This window comes from Ambystoma mexicanum, chromosome 9 (assembly GCF_040938575.1).
Source record: "Ambystoma mexicanum isolate Mex_15411 chromosome 9, UKY_AmexF1_1, whole genome shotgun sequence".
NCBI lineage: Eukaryota > Metazoa > Chordata > Amphibia > Caudata > Ambystomatidae > Ambystoma > Ambystoma mexicanum.
In genome coordinates this window covers 296,312,699-296,329,464 of record NC_090931.1, presented here as the reverse complement: position 1 = coordinate 296,329,464, position 16,766 = coordinate 296,312,699, and the positions used below count along the sequence as shown (strand labels likewise).

Below are 16,766 nucleotides of genomic sequence, written 5' to 3'. Positions count from 1 at the left end.
CAATCTGCTCATTTTGAAGATTTGATACAGTGGCTCTCAATGCAACAACTTACAAAAATGGAGACCATGAATGACAAACTTGAGCAGTCACTCGCTACATTACCTAATAATTTAGAGAATGAAGCACCCGCTCATGTATTGACTCCCTGTCCCTTGCCTCTAATTCAAGGCATTATTGGCCGGGACCTAGTGTCCATAATGCATGACCAAAGCAAGGAACTGACTCCAAAAACACCAGGCCTAACGGCTCCAACTGGTGATATTCCAATAGATACACAAACCTTGAGTGATGTTCAGCCCTCACTAGTGGAGAAATCAAAAAAAAAAATAACAAAGAAGAATAACAAAAAACAAAGCTCTCATCCAATAAAAAAAACGAAAAATATGATTGGATTTAAACATCAAAAAAACACATTAGCGACCTTTTTCAAAGCACTTAGTAAAAAGAAAACAGCTACAGAAATCTGTGAGTTAGGCGAAATAGAAACTGCCGTTTCCTTAGATGCCAGAGAGACAGAAGTAGCAGGGCCCCTTATAGCCCCCTCCTCTAATGATACAACTGTGATTACCCCACCTGAGCCCCTGTCTCCCTTATCACAACTAGTACAAGTTTTGGGCGCACTACAGAAAATTCCGATAACTGCATTGATTCCAGAAAAAAACATCTCTGTTCAAAATTCCACCATTCCACATACAGTTCAGTCACAGGGCCAGACTCCACTCAAACCATCTATCAAGAGTGGTACTGGCTTGTTCCCTGCAAACCTCTGTCCCCAGCAAATCCCTATTCCTGTACAAGCTCCTTCCGTTCTTGCAAACCAGTCCAAGACGGTCACGTTTGCACCTATGCCAAATGATACATACAAACCTAATGAAAATAACATCCAGTCCTTGACAAATGAACTAAAAAAGAAAGTAGACGAATATCTTGCTGCAAAGGTGGTCTCTGTATTCACACAGGCTCAAGGCGTCCCCATAAGACCAGCAGAACACCCAAATAATGCGAATCAATCATCTGTGAATGTTGTATCGGAAGTGACAAGAAATCCTGGACAAAGCAGGCCCCCCAATGCACAATGGCCTCCGCGCAATAACAACAAGCGCTGGTCAACTGGGCAATCGAATCCAGGACAATCCCAATTTCATACCTTAATCCTCAAATGTCGGGAAGGCAACGATCAAAAATATGATCTAAACCGACAAAGTGTCCTGAATATATTTGGTGACACCGAGGAATTATGCAACATTTCTTCGCACGATATTGATAGAGTTGAATTCATTTCCGAAACTTCCTTATCAATAGTTAGACTCTGGATTCCATCGGGCATAGTACATCAATTAATATGGCGCAACAAAATGGTTCTATTTAATATGGGGTTCTTGCTGGCAGAGGAACCAGACTCCGTTCACCTGCCCCCAAACATTTCTGCTATGGCCCCCAACATATATCAGGGCTCCCGCAGCGAATCCAGACCATCATGGACATCTGAAAACTCTCGGTATTAACCACCAAAAGATGAAATTCGAAGTGCTCTCTTTGTGGCCAGTTGGAATACAAGAGGGCACAAACATCTCCATGCCTCTTTTAGTGAGATGCTATTACTATACCATCTCATCGCTCTACAAGAGGTATGGCTCACTAAATCTCCGTTATGGGATTGCTATGAAATTGCCCTAATTCCTGCAGTACTGACTGGAGGTCGACCATCCTCGGGACTCCTAGTGGCTGTCAATATTAAATTTGGCTTTTCAATTACGCCATGGGCTTCGGTGGGCGCACACATTCAACTTGTGAGAATTTGCAATCAAGATATAAACTTTGCCTTATTAAATATTTACCGCAATTCTCTCAGTATGCCTGATGAGTTGTTCTTTGAAGGCTTAAATGATATGCTTGACCTAATCTATCTGGACAAAACAATCTCGTATACCATCATACTCGGTGATTTGAACCTCAATTGCTTGAAGGCGGGAGAACAATCCCAAGGTGTTCGCAAATGGGAGCTGATCATGGCTGAGCGCAATTATCACATGGTAAATGGCTCAGTCCACAATGATGTCCCCCCACACTACACTTGGCATAGAGGATCTGCAAATAGCATCATAGATTATATTTATGCTGACATCAAGCTTTTCCAACAGGTAGTCTCCCTTGACATCATAGACCATCCCAAAAGCGACCATTGCCTCCTGTCTTTACAGTGTATGTTGCACTCTACAATTTCAACTAGTCACACGCATTATCATGGTACTGTGGGAGTGAACAACTCCCGTACACGTCTCAAATGGACTGCCAACTCTTTGAACCAGTTTAAAGATCTTGTAATGACCGGGGCCCATCATTGCAGCAGCATTGAATACATCAATCTACTAGGGGCATTTGTCCAGACTGTAAACATTCCACAATCAAATAGGATCAAACATCCACATACATTTGACCCGGTAGTCAGTAAACGAAGGACAGAATATAGAATGCTCAAAAGAAAAATCCTACTTTCAACTAAAGCCGACAAATGGCAAGCACTGAAATCTGCGAAAAGTCAATATAAAAATTGGCTTAGTGGCCATAAGTCTCTGTTATATCAACAAGATAGCGAAGCTATGGGCTATGCCATGAGGAACAAAAACTCAGCTGGCATGTGGGCTCTTTTAAATAACCAATCATGTCATCTCCAAGCAGATGCTCAACTGAATGGGGTTTCTGAACACATGTGGATTAACCATTTTTCAACATTATATGACGACCCTTGTTATAAACATGACAACTATTTGCCGGCACCGACATCTAGCTGGAATTTAAAAATCTCAGTTGAGGCCATTTATGACATAATAAAAAAATTGAGCTCATCAAGAGCTGAAGGCCCAGATGGATTGTCAAATCACATGTTCAAAAGCCTTCCAGACATATGGTCCAAGATCTTATTCAAAATCTTCTGTGACATCATACGTAAGCGCATGATTCCGGTTTCATGGAAGTCATCTATCATAATACCAATTTTTAAAAAAGGCGATCGGTCAATACCTGCCAACTATCGGCCGATTGCTTTACTAGATGCCCCCGGGAAGATTTTTACAAAACTGGTACTAGCCGAATTTAACTCCTGGACAGGCAACAACAAACTGAGGGACTCTAATCAAACTGGTTTTATGGCAGGAATGGGGACCAACATAAATCTTATGACCTTGAATGCGATCAAAGCTCAATGTCAAGAAACAAAACAACAGGTGTTTCTGGCCTTCATCGATTTACATGCAGCCTTTGACTCTGTGAGTCGTCCGTTATTACTAAATAAGCTCGCCCGAGACAACTGCCCAACGACTTTATACGATATCATACATCTATTGCACCATGACACGACGATCCGAGTACGCATCACACTAGATGGTTTATTAACAAACAGTATACCGACCTTCCGCGGTTTGAAACAAGGTTGCTCTCTAGCTTCAGCAGTGTTTAATTACTTTATCCATGATGTTAAATTTGCTTTTTCTGCTGTTATTTCCGATTCTCCCAGACTATGTAATCGGGAAGTCAAATCACTCATGTATGCAGATGACCTAGTCCTTATATCCAGAACCCAGGTGGGGCTACAGCGACTTCTTGCTACGTTCCATCAATATGTTCGTTCTAATGAATTATCAGTTAATACGTCCAAAACTTATATCATGCAATACTCACCCAAGCGTATAGGCCCAGCCTCATTTGTGTGGTCCATAGGTAGCACCCCACTAAGTATCGTTCCAAGCTACTGCTATCTAGGTATGATCGTTGAAGGACACCCAAAACCTCATGGGCAGATAGAGAGGCTCGAGTCCAAGCTAGTTTCTTCCATCTCCCAAGCTCGTGTTATCATGCACAGATTTGGCAAATTCTCCATTCTCCCAGCATGGCATTATTGGACTAAGAAAGTTGTCCCCATACTATTATATGGTTTGGAGACCCTTCCTGTAGACTCTGCATTCAAATTCGACCAGTGGGAAGCAAAATATTGGCGTGCACTCCTTCATCTACCTCAATGCGTCCCCACATCATGGTTGAGATACGAGCTTGGTCTGTCCTCTCTTGAAGCCCACTATAACTGGAGAATATGTTCACTCTTTGGGAAATGCTTGTTGTCAACTAATGAAAACGTATTACTAAACACGCTTTCTTGCCACATATTTGCACCAAAGAAATCTAGATATATTGTAGACTGGCTAACAAGAGTATACCAAATAATGACGAAAGCAGAAGTCTCACTTGAATTATTATTGCTGAACCCCGAAAAAGCTAAATTTAAAATACATCAAACAGATTGGATTAATACATGTGAAACATGTACCAAGTATCGTGACAGCGATACGGCACGCTTCCCTCCAAAAAAAATTAAAACATTACCAGCATACCTAGTACGATCACCGGCTCCCAAGTACAGAACAGGAATAATGCGTTTTCGCTTTAACCTCTGGGCCACCATGGAAGTTAGAGCCAAACGCAAACTAATTAGTCCAGAACAAAACATCTGTAGATTCTGTCAAGCCTCACCTACGGGTGAAACATTGGCCCATCTATTTACAGAATGTGTACCACTCAGTCCTATTAGACAAATCGCTTTTGCTAGACACTGTCAATATTTGGGTAACATTTCACAGGATGAATGCTGGTCGGTTCTGTTAGGTTCAAACAATATTGCAATCCAAATAGCAGCTGTTAATTTTCTTGTTAGTCTTAAACTAGACAATTAATCAAAGTGAGAATTTAATCAAATGTTGCACTTGATGTTTTTCCAATTTTTTCAATTGGTAAATGAGGTAAATTAGATGTTGTCCTTTGTAAGATTTATATGATGAAAGTCAAAACTATGTTAGGTGCTGTATATTTTAATCATTTTATCTTTTGTATTGTTTGAAAGGTTGATTAAATTCAACCAAATCAATAAAAAAAAAAAATAAAAAAAATAAAAAAAAAGAATATGAAGTCACTCCCGGGAATTGATTCATTTTACATTTAACATTGGTAATCTTTGTTTTTGGTAGGTTAATATTTGCAAAATAAAATATATCTTTGCAGCGCTTCATGACATTGCTTTTGATTCTAAGTGTTATTACTGGCCAACGTTTACAGTACTTTCTTAGTCAAACCTCTGACTGCAGATTACACACAGACCTCTGAAGCGTGCCCTTAGCTGAGCTAGCTTCTCGTTTTGTCTTTTTTCTTTTTTTTGCTAACAGCTTGGGACTGTGGTATGTATTGAAATGAACTTCCAAAATATCATCAATGCAGTCATGTGCACCCTGTGAGCCATATCTGAAACGTGTTTGAATGAGAAGGATCTAGTTACACTGATATGGAGAAGTTGTTTCATGATCATGTGTTTGCTTTTAATAATGTTTTATTATTATTTTTTACAAGAGGAACAGTCGCCAGATGAAGACGAGGATGCAGCAAGCAGAACTGTGAATGTTGGCAGCAGCTTTGAAGAGGATGGTGACACTGAAGATGAGGAAGGGGTGGAGGAGGAGGAGGAGGAGGAGGATGAAGAGGAAGATGATGAAGAGGAAGATGATGATGAGGAGGAGGATGATGAGGAGGAGGATGATGTTGACGACAATGAAGAAGGAAGTGATTCTGTAGAGGGCAGCGATGAGTCCACGTCTGCGCTAATTGAAAATGAAAGCGACGGGGCAGTACTGACGTTCTCCACAGAAAAAGTATCTGAAGAGGTTGAAAAGGGGAAAGCTGTAAAAAACCAAATAGGTGGGTCCCTATTTTTTTCTATTGTATTGTAGTTGATATTTATATAGCATCTTTTACCATTATTCGTCTCAATGCGCTATTGGTGGGAACGCCCTCAGGGACTGAAGTCCAGAATGTGGGAAATTACAGAGTAGGTTTAGAATGAGTCTGTTCTTTTGGCGACGATAAGGCTTAGTAGGGCTTCCCAACCCAAACAGTTTGTCCAAGCGCGATACACAGCCACCTCTCGATCCTCCCAGGGTGACTTTGACAGAGCAATGAAGATCAGTTGGAGAGTTTGAGGGTACGCAGAATGGTAATGTTTAGTAGGGTTAGTTAGAAGCAACGGATTGCCTAACCGCAACAATCCAGTTCAGTTCAATGCGGCACATTACCACTCCACAACACTCCATCTAAGCGCAATACATTTCCCACCCCCAACAATCCATCTAGATACGACACCCTTCCTACCCCTAACAATCCATCTAAGTGAGATACATTTCCCACCCCAGCAACACATTATGTCCCTCCATTTTTGTTTTCATTTCAGTTGAGTCTTCCTTCTTGTCCTTCTTTTGCTACATCTCCCATTATGGTCTCCTGGCATATGCATGCCTTGACGAGAGGTGCTGATGCCAGTCTTGTCTTTTTTTTTATTTGTAATATCAAATTGCACTTGGATGTGGTCACACTTGAAAATTTTAAGATGACAAACTGTACACTGTCATCTAAACTGTACACTACGCTTATTGTCAGATCTCAAAATGTGGTGCAGTACTTTAAAATATATGTGTCTGGTCATTGCTTCCACTGAAGATGGACTTGCCATGTTTGAGCACTTCTATGTGCACAGCATGCCACCCTAATCACGTTCATTATGCATTGCATGCACGTGCATCCCCCAAGCAGTCCCTGATCTTTTTATAAGTCAACAGGCATAGCGTGCCACATGTCTCTCAAGTAGTTCTTATACATAGAATGCTGCATGTATCTCCCTAGCAAGCCACGTTAATTGCATGCAACCCTATCCCCTCTATAGCATGCCACACCCATCATTGTAATAGTCAACATGCAATCCCCCATTGTCCCCTCTGGTGGTTCCGATGTATGACATACCACCCTAATAACTGTAGTAGTAATTTCTGAAGGAGTCCACATTCATTGCATGCTACTCAACTCGCCCAAGTAGTACACACACATACTATACAATCCTAATCATTATGGACTGGTTTATGTGCATTTCCACAAATTTCTAGCGGCGACAGGATATGTCTTCCTTTAGTCTCTGCAGGAATCCACATGTATAGAATTCAACCCTATACTCTCTTCTGTAGCCCTTCTATGTGGTATGCACACTAGTGTCTGTGGGCAGCTCCTGTTGGTAGCTTGCTCGCTATTTTCAGGCCACATGTATAGGCTGCTTCATTGTTCTTCGTAGGAGTAGGTCTAGTACCACTGCCAATATTCTGTAGCTCTGTTCTCTCTGGTGAGGTCCTATATAATGCATGCTGAAATGCTCTTAGGGAAGTCCTGTAATATAACAATTTACATTATTCTTGCTGTGTAGCTCTCCCACTTTAATTGCCATGCTTGATTTAGCAACTTCAGAATGGCAGAATTCACTCACTTAACCACAACGTGAGCTCCCTATAACAAATGACCAGTCTATTCTCTAATTGTATTTTAATTTTGGGATCAACTGAAACCTAAAAAGTTGGTCACAATTTGCAGGGTTGATGGTTCTCGGGTGAAAGTGTAAGGCCCTGAAAATAAGGGGCTCCTCTTTGCAGATGAGCACATCCTTTGTAATGAAGATATGGTTATCACTAACACGTCTCCTTAAAAACTGTTTCTCCTACCAGATAAATGTTCATGAAATGTAATATTTCTTTGATCTCTCTTTTGAGTGTATCTTTCTGGGGCTTTTTTAATATGAAAGAGTTTAAGTCTCGGGCTGGAACATTTTTGGCGGTATTGCTACATGGTCCAGTTTGTTTTCACTGCTCAAATGTTCTTCTTCCTACATCCTCACCCAATTTGCAGTCAAGGCAGCACAGGTCTGTAACGTTTTTAGTCCCTATACTTGTGCAAATTAAGATTAGCAATGCATTTGCAGTAGACTATGCAAAACAGCCAACAAGGAAAGGTTGCTAATGTGTATCCAAACATATTCTAGATACTAAGCGGCTCTAAGCTTTGCCCAGAAACAGAGAACCTTTCACCTATAGGTCACCTGATCAAACTCCAACCCATCCCTGCCCGAATGATTCTGAAATACAATTCTGCTTGGTGGCTTGTAGAGTGACCACTGTAGCATGTTTTAATCTGTACATTATTTTTGCACCAGCACAGCACACACTTTAGTTTGTAGTAATCCGTGCCTTGTAAAATGGGAAATATTGCGTCATAAAATCTTGGTTAACCAGAAGGCATGGATGAGTAGTCTTCTTCCGGGTTCGTCGTAACAAGCAATCGCTCATCCTTGCACCTGACATACATAACTAACTGCCCTTGTTCACCTTTAGTCATTTTGATTGGGGAGTGTTGGAGAGTCTTGCATGTGGTGCAGAACATGCTTTGTTTTTTCACTGGACACTTCCCTATGGGAATAGCAATAGAGTCCCAGATCTCCTGCTCCCAGACAGCCTCTGGTTCCTTCCCTCTTAGTCCACATGCTTAAAAGTGACAGACGCTTGGCTGTCATCCCTGAACTGTACTTCCAGATCAATACCTCTCCATATGGATTGGGAGAGTTGGATTCTGGCAGTGCAGTGCAATCAGCTTGCCTTCCACCAAAGCAAGACTCCTTGATGGAGCTGCTTCATGTTAGTAAAAGAAAAAGGTTTTGATTTGAGATTTGCTCTGGACAACTGCTGATTTACACCAGATATTGTTTAAGGTGCTTACTAATATTCACATTGCAGCAAATCAGTCTGTGCCTAGTCCAGGTGCATATTTATTTATTGGTCACTTATTAGGTGCTTGTACAATTAGAAAAACTGTTTTAAAGCGCCCATGGGGCAAACCAGGTGGGGACAGTGGAGGTAGAAAAAGAATTACAGCAAGGATAAATATTTGCATTAATAGTACAAACAAATATTGAGAATCGTGGGAAGGGGAATCAAACCTACTATGCCTTGTGAGTGTTCAGAACGTGCAAGTGCAGAGTGGGAGAGGGGTGAGGGATAAGGTGTTTTGATGCTCATGGATCCTTAGCAGGGTAAGTGCTGAGAGGAGGAGGACGGAAGTGCAGTAGAATGAAAGACAGCGGCCAAGATGAGAGATGGGGGGGGGGCAGTGTGGGGGGCGGCGGGATATTAGGCCCTGAGGGCACATAAGGGCCCTGCACATGGAGGAGGAGGAGGACCATCAAGACTGGTGGCCATGTAAACTGCCAACAGGTTGGGGGATAGCTAGCTTTTCAAGCAGTTTTCTCATGGGGCGCACAAGGGTGTGCTTGAGAGAAGATGGAAAAGAACCAGTAACAAAGGAATGGTTGTAGAGATCAGTCGGAGCAGAGAGAGACGATATTTTTCTTGATGGTTCTTGAGGAGCAACCTGTTTGGGCGAGACCTTCATGGTGTTGACGACTCTTGTGACTTCTTCAGAGGAGACACAGGAGTGAAGGAGGGGAAGGAGGACGGTGAATGGTAGGAGGTGGCAAAGGGGGGGGAGGGTTGGGTTGGGACGGTGCGTGGCAAGGCTGTTATGTCCTGGGTTTTGGAAGTGAAGTGAGAGGAGAGTGTATTGCAGAGGGCCTGTGAAGGAGTTAGGGGTATAGGATGCTGCGGATGGGTTGGCAAGTTCCCTGCAGATTTTGAAGAGTTCAGCTGTGTTGTTGGATGCATTGGACACTCGTTCCTGAATGTGGGCTCTTTTTTTGGCACGATAGAGAGTCGTGCAATGTCTCTGAATCATGCGGCAGGCCAGTTTGTCAGAGGATGGGCCTGAAGTGAGCCACTTCCGTTCAGCCCTGCACTTATGTTTTTGGTGTGAAAGATCAGAGTCGTGCCAGGTATTACGCTTGGAGGCAGGTTTCAAGCAGATCCTCATGACTGGGGCAAGAATGTCGGTGATGGACAGATAGAGGTTGCTGAGGGCGAAATCAGCAGAAATGTCAGTGTTGGGTGGGCAAGGGGGAATGAAGGTGGAAGAGAAGGTAGCCGCTGACACTCGTTTCATCGGATGGATGTTTGTGAATGAGGTTGGCAGAGCTTTATGAGGAGTTGTCACAGGGCCATAGGGACCCAGGAGAGAGTGGTCAGACTAGGGGACAGGTGTGACCAATGGAGAACAGAGAGTGCGGTTGGAGTGGATGATGGCATCTAGCGTGTGTCCAGCAGAGTGGGTAGGGCCAGAGGGAAGAATGGAGAAGGATAGGGAGGAGCAAACGTCAGTGAAGAGGGTGGTTGCTGTGCAAGGGGAGTCTAGGTGGATGTTCATAGCAGGTTGGAGGTGGTAGAGAGTAGGTTGGAACAGAAGTCAACCCACTCTGATGGGGAAAGAGAAGAAGTGCCAGGGAGCCAATAGATGGTAGTAATGGTCAAGCTGGAGGAAGGAGAGATAACCAATTTGCACACTAGGCTCTCAAATGAAGAATACTGCTGGGTTGGTAGGATGGTAGAAGGAATCCACTCTGGGAAGATTAAGGCAACTCCTCATCCAGCACGGTGGGGGTCGAGGTTTAGAGGTGATCCTATAGCCGTCCGGGAGAAGTGAGTCAAAGGAAGTAACTGAACTGGTGTTGAACCAAGTTTCTGTGAGTGCAAAAATGTCCACGTCAATGTCTTAAAGGAGAAGGCAGATTTCTGCAGAATGTTTGATGGCTGAGTGTGAGTTGAGGGTTGCAAGATGGAGACGGTTGCTGTCTTTGAAAGTTTTTTGAGGAGGGGTGTTGGGACGTGGGGCATCCGTCTGGAGAGGTGAAGTGGAATGGGTAGGGGCAGCCCTGGCATCTTATACCATTAATACTGACCTTGAAATATCTGAATCTCAATATTGCACCCTTTGTGAGGTATTTCAATGGCGTTGTAATGGGTATAACATGACACCCATCATCTAGCTCAGCTACCTTAGTTGAAACACTATAAATTGTGACTATATAACCATATGATTTTTAAAGGGGGTTTGTTGGCTTTAGTGTGCTCTAGCCACCAAATTTCATTTTAAGCAACTTAAAGAAATTAATCCACATCAGCAAATCAGGCACTCTATAAGTATGTCTAATATACTACAGTAAGCAATTTTCAGCGTAAAAAGAATCTGGCTATAAGGCTACATTGAGAGATTAAAGGGAGCAACAGGGGGAATATTTTCAGCTCCAAAAGATTGCTCGATACACACTGCAACACTTTTATCAGTTTATGCCCATAATTAATGAAGTTGTGGGTTAGCAGAGGTTCTTTGGTGGTGAGCAAGGCCATTTCCTGTCCATACTACCTTTTTCTTCTGGATAATGTTGATCGATGGGATTACTGTATTGGAATGGGTATCCTCTTCTTATGTCCGTTTTTGTTTTGCCATTACTGGCGTTTCTTTTTCTGAAGCTGGTTCTTGCATTGGAAAATATAACCTAAGTGCTCACTCATGTGGTATCACAGGTATTGACACATGCTGTTATGCGCCACATTAGCAGAGGGTTGCATCTGTACCCCGTTGATGATGAATGATTATGGCGGTCCCATTCACCAGTCTATCCCCTTTTGTTTAGCTCTCTGGGACCAGCTCTTGGAAGGGCGGATAAAACTGCAGAAAGTGCTTCTCACAGCCAACCAGCTGCCACAGCCAGACACCTTGCCAGTTTTCAAGAAGACAGAACCTGAGATGGCCAGTGCTCTGAAGAACAGTAAGTTCTCTTTAATGAAACGCTTCTCATCTTTGTAGACCATAAGTTTACTATTTGCAATATGGAAAAATACTTAAAAGTAGATAATTCATTATTTATCAATCTGCGTCATCCTCATAACTGTTAATTTTTTAGCGACTAGACTCAAGAATAATAAATAGTATTTTGGTGTACATACAGGAACGACCAGGCGGACGCACATGTGAGCAGACTATGGCATGGTGTGAGTGACCATACTTGTACTCCAAACCTTCCACCCATCACCTCTTTTATTTTGCTCTTACTTGTATAATGCCACTAAGAGAATGTGTGCCCTCCCATTGTTGCTTGTAGTACTTTTGGTCAGGCTAAGCTCAAAGCCAGGTCTTCGCTTCATGTTAACTTTGTGATCAGTACTCCAAAGTTGTACATCTTTGCCACAAATAGTGGACATTTTCTATTGAGAAATATCATTGCACATTCTCCTCACTGTTAAAATGACTGTGTTATTGGGTTTTAGAGCATTCTCTACTGCCATGTACATGATCATTTGGTCATCTGGCTGTTCTGAAAGTGGGGACTGAGTTTAGTTGTGAGCAAAGAGGGGATAGGAAAGCCAGCTTTGCTATTGTGTTGATGTGAGTTTCAGAAGAAGTACCCAGGTAGTGTGTTTGGGTCTTTCCTGTGTCATTCATGCCTAGATCACGTTAGCGATCTGTGTCCAGAAGAGAGCTTTGTGTGCCTATTGCATGAGGATGTATTGGTCAGGATAGCGTTATATAACTTGGTTGAAGAGGTGTCTGGTTTTGATCTTTAATGTTGGGAGGCATGCTCAGTTGCCACTTTTAAGTGGCTTAGTTAGTATTTTGTGTTTGATCATAGAATTTAAGTGAGGGGTGCAGTGTGACTAAGTCCCCAACTAACTCTAGGGACATTTAGTTGGGCAACCATGGAAGCTGGCGCCCTCCCTGAGCCAGTGAATTGTGTGTCTGGGCGATGTGATGAATCCAATGGAGGCAACACAAATTCCTCAGCGGTGACCTCTGCCCATGTGGCCAGTGGACAGCAGCCGCTACCTGATCCTGACCCTGGGATGGTTTTGTGAGCAAGGATCACATGGGAGAAGACCGCTACCAGGGAGATGTCATGATTTCATTGGACGAGGCATGGTTTCTCACCCATTGCCATGAGGAGAACCCTCTACTGCCCAATAACTTTTTCCGTGAGGAAGACCATCTAGTAAACAAACCTATTAATATTTTTCTGGTCAAACACCAACCTATATCATTAACATACAAGGCTCCAACACAATACATTTTACTTCTGAGGTACATCTATGTAAAATCAGTAAGTGGAACTATTTAAATACCATGTGTCCAATGACACCTATGGACTTCCAACTCCCAGAATTCCCCAAGTACTGAGACGAGAAGGATGAAGGTTTGAACAAGGTAACAAGAGCTCCAAGCACAATATGCAGTCTAGTTGTTTTTTCAAATCACCTGTGCGTGGGACATTTAAACCTGGCCAGTGCACTACTGAGCGACGCAGTGCAGGAAAAGACGTTGGCTCCTATACCGAAGCTCACGAAAGCGAAGCTCCCGTACATTGTGGCGGAGCAGAGAAGGCCGCCAAGTCAGAGTGAGAAGCGATGTGCCAGAGACAGAAGTGGTGTGGAGATGCTGGGAGCTGTGAGAGAGGTCATGGGCACTCTGCCACACGAGAAGACAGCATTCCGGGACCTGAAGGGAAGGAGGCATGTGACCGCAGAGTCACAAAGGAAGCCAGAAGGGCGTCTGCACACTCCAGTGTGGAAAGTGGGTGAAATCAACATGCCGCAGAAGCGTGAACAGGACCGGAGACGCTGGAGAAAACCGGTGAGTATACCCGAAGCCATTGGGGACGCAACGTGTTCCGGCGACTGCACCAACAGCAATTTGAATGTGATACCATTGTTCTACATGAAGATTGTTTGAATGCAGAAAAGGCAAAGTACAATCCCCAATGAGCAATGCTGATTTAACTGCAAGTGTGGGGCAAATCGTGAACAAACCTTACTGCAAACTTATATACCAAGCCAAGAGCAAGACATACAGTATTGGTGATAAAGAGAAACTGTGAAACTCATTAGTAGCCCTGGCCAGGCAAGACACCAGGCAACTGAAACACCTAAGACATCCTAGCAAGGGAGTATGGCAGGCAGGTGAAAACCTCAAGTGAACTCCTGGCAGGAGAGTACACCAGGCAGTTGGCGTTGCATAAAGAAACCTGGCAGGGGAGTATACCAGGCAATTTGCAAAGATTTCAGAAATGCTAAAAGAAAGACACTGTTTTCTAAACCAAGGAGAAATTGGTGTTAGAGAGACTTTTACAGAACTTGCTGCCTAAACTAGGACCCTTGTGAATCAAGGAGAGAGACAAAGGAACTGTTAGTAAAAGAGACAATTGCCATCCTCCTTGAGAATCCAGGGGAAGAGTTCCCCCCCAACTTGATCTGAGGGCTTCCAGCTTGGAGAACATGTTTGTTGGAATTATTCTCACTTTCGGTTGTGAACACATTTGCCAATATCAAGTTGGAGATATTTCCTTACACATTCTATTGTTTTTGTTTGTAGTGTGAGGGTCAGGAATAGGTCGTTTTGGACACAAGGATGACTTTTCAGTTATTTACATCCTAACACAGTCAGATCCTGAGTTTTGGTTTTAGGTAGGAACGTTCCTCTGTAGAATTGATATTGATATTAATATTTTATTTGTATCGCGCTCATACATGGGTGTTTCAGAGTATAGGGTCAGAGAGGCATTTTCCCAACCATTTATTATTGAATAAATATCTTGGACCAAAACATGACAACTTTATGTCTGGCTTTCATTGCTGACCCTTCACAGTGATGTATGATGTGGCATTTATAACGTGTCTGTACACAAGTGTTTCTAGGCGCAACAAAACGAGGAGGGCGTGGGGGGGGGGAACAAAGGGAGGACAAAATAATGATCTTACTAGGCCTTGGATCAAACAGGTCACGGAAGTGCGGGGAAGCGGGAAGGGGAGACGTGCAGGAGTGAGTGTAAGGTGGAAGTGCAGTTAACTCACAACTGCAGCCAGTAGGTGGCTCATAAGTGCAGAGAGAAGGGGTTACATATACAGACCCTTAAGTGCTGGGGAGTCCTGACGCTGAGCGAGTGCTACTGGACATGCAGGAGTCTGGGCCCCGAGTTCAGAGGGTGACCGGTGCGGGGAGAGGAAGCGAAAAAGCGAAAACGAAAAGGAAGGTCTTGAGTTGCTTCCGGAACCAGAGGTGGTTCTGCTCAAGTTTCAGAGGGGCAGGGAGGCTGTTCCAGAGGGAGGCCCCAGCCGAGGAGATGCATCTGCCCCCAACTCTCTGCTTGGAGAAGTGTCTGACCCTCAGAGTTGAAGGTGGGTGAGCGGAGTGTAGTAGCGTGTGTTGGGATGTAGCTGCTTTGCATCAAGTGCACTGATGCAGCCAGTAGAATGTATGAGGTAAGCATGGAACCCTGCTGGTTCAGGATTCCATGAATGGCAGTTAAGCATTCAGGATGGGAGATTACATGAGGTAAGATGTATACCTTATAGCTCCTACTCCCTCTTCATAACTGTGCCCTGAAACTAATAAAGCCTACTTCCATTTGTACCTGCCTGTCTCCTGACTGGTCCCTGCCTACATTAAAGGACCCCATTATGCTACACGGAGAGCTTGAGGGAAGATGTTTGGAAGAGAAAGTTGGAGGTAGAGCAGTCCCAGGCCCCGGAAAGCCTTGTGGACAATGCAGAGGGTCTTGAGTGTGACCTTTTGTAGCCAGAGGGCGCCAGTCAAGAGATTTCAGAAGAGTAGAGGCAGGAAGATTTAGAAAGAGGCTGTTGCAATAGTCCAGCCTAGAGAGGACCAGTGCTCTGGAGACAGTGAGCTTCTGGGGAAAGTGAGAAAAGGAAGACTACCTCTGAGGAGGTGCAGCTGATAGATTGACTTCTTAGAGACGTCGGAGATGTAAGGAGAGAAGGAGAGGGTGGAGTCCAAGATGACACCAAGGTTCTTAGTCTCACAGAAAGGAGCAGGAAGAGGGCCCAGAGTGGGCGGCCAGAGTGAGAGAGGAAAGGAGTCCCAAAGAGCCGGATCTCAGTCTTACTGGCATTAAGTAAAGGATCATTGACGGCACACCATTCCTGAATTGCAGCCAGACAGTCTGGTATGAGAGAAGAAGCAGCAGTGGCTGATGGGTGCCTGTAAGAGAGCGGAGTGTCTTACGCATAACACTGACAATTGGAGCAGAAAGTAGCGTGCGGTGGGCAACAGGTGCCAGTTAGTGGCAGAAGAGCCAGGGAGAGAGGTTAGACCCCTGGGGGGGAAGGAGAGCGAGGGAGAGCGGGGGAGGGAGGGGAAGAGGGAGGGGAAGAGGGAGAGGGAGAGAAAAAAAAAAAAAAATATATATATATATATATATTTCTGAGGCTTGTGGAATCTGCTTAGATCACATGCTGTGCATAGGCCGACATCTAGTGGAAGCTGCGGAGTATTACAGTTGTTTTTCGAAACTCGAAAATGGGCGTCGACACAGGGCGTGCCAGTAATACTATCCCTAGTGTGACGTCCACTGTACCCAAGATCCCTCACGCGTCTAGGATCCTCAGATTGTTTTTTTCCGCCATACGAGTCGGAAGCATTTTGCGGAGTCCCCTGGCCTTAGCCATACTTTTGCTAAAATCTAAAATAATAATCTATTGACATCCTTCCCCACCCCAACGTCGAACTTCGACACTCGACGCCGGCTGGAGAAGAAATCGACCGTCGCCTGCTGCACGACGGATTTAGGCCTCGGAAGGCTGCTGGCCTCGGCCCGGGCATGGTAGGCCGCTGGCCTTGGCCCTGCAAGTAGGGAGAGTGGGGGGTGGTACATACTCTACACTCTTGGTATATAGGTACACCTTATACATTTCCTACACTTAACAGCCCGCTGCCTCAAGGTGCGTATGGAGGGTACCCCTTTTCAATTCTGCCCCAAGTGCAATCGCAAATACCCTTGGGTCGACGGGCACGCCACGTGCAATCTCTGCTTGCCGAGGGACCACCCCGAAGCGAACTGCAGACCGTGTAGTAGGTTTAAACCTAAGACACTTAAGGACCGTTCCACGAAGCGTTGGGCCCACCACACCAGGCAGGCGGCCATGGCAGCGGAGGGCGCCTTCAGCGATGGCAGCGACGCCGTACT

The 16,766-nt window shown here is 44.3% G+C and overlaps 1 protein-coding gene across 1 annotated transcript in view; it reads left to right on the top strand.

The window, feature by feature from the left end:
• AATF (apoptosis antagonizing transcription factor) overlaps positions 1–16,766 on the top strand; it is an 813,649-nt gene that overhangs the window by 234,211 nt on the left and 562,672 nt on the right. The window contains exons 3-4 of the mRNA XM_069614687.1: positions 5,393–5,737; positions 11,427–11,561. Of these exons, the coding sequence (XP_069470788.1) occupies positions 5,393–5,737; positions 11,427–11,561 (480 nt within the window). The remainder of the gene's footprint in view (positions 1–5,392; positions 5,738–11,426; positions 11,562–16,766) is intronic.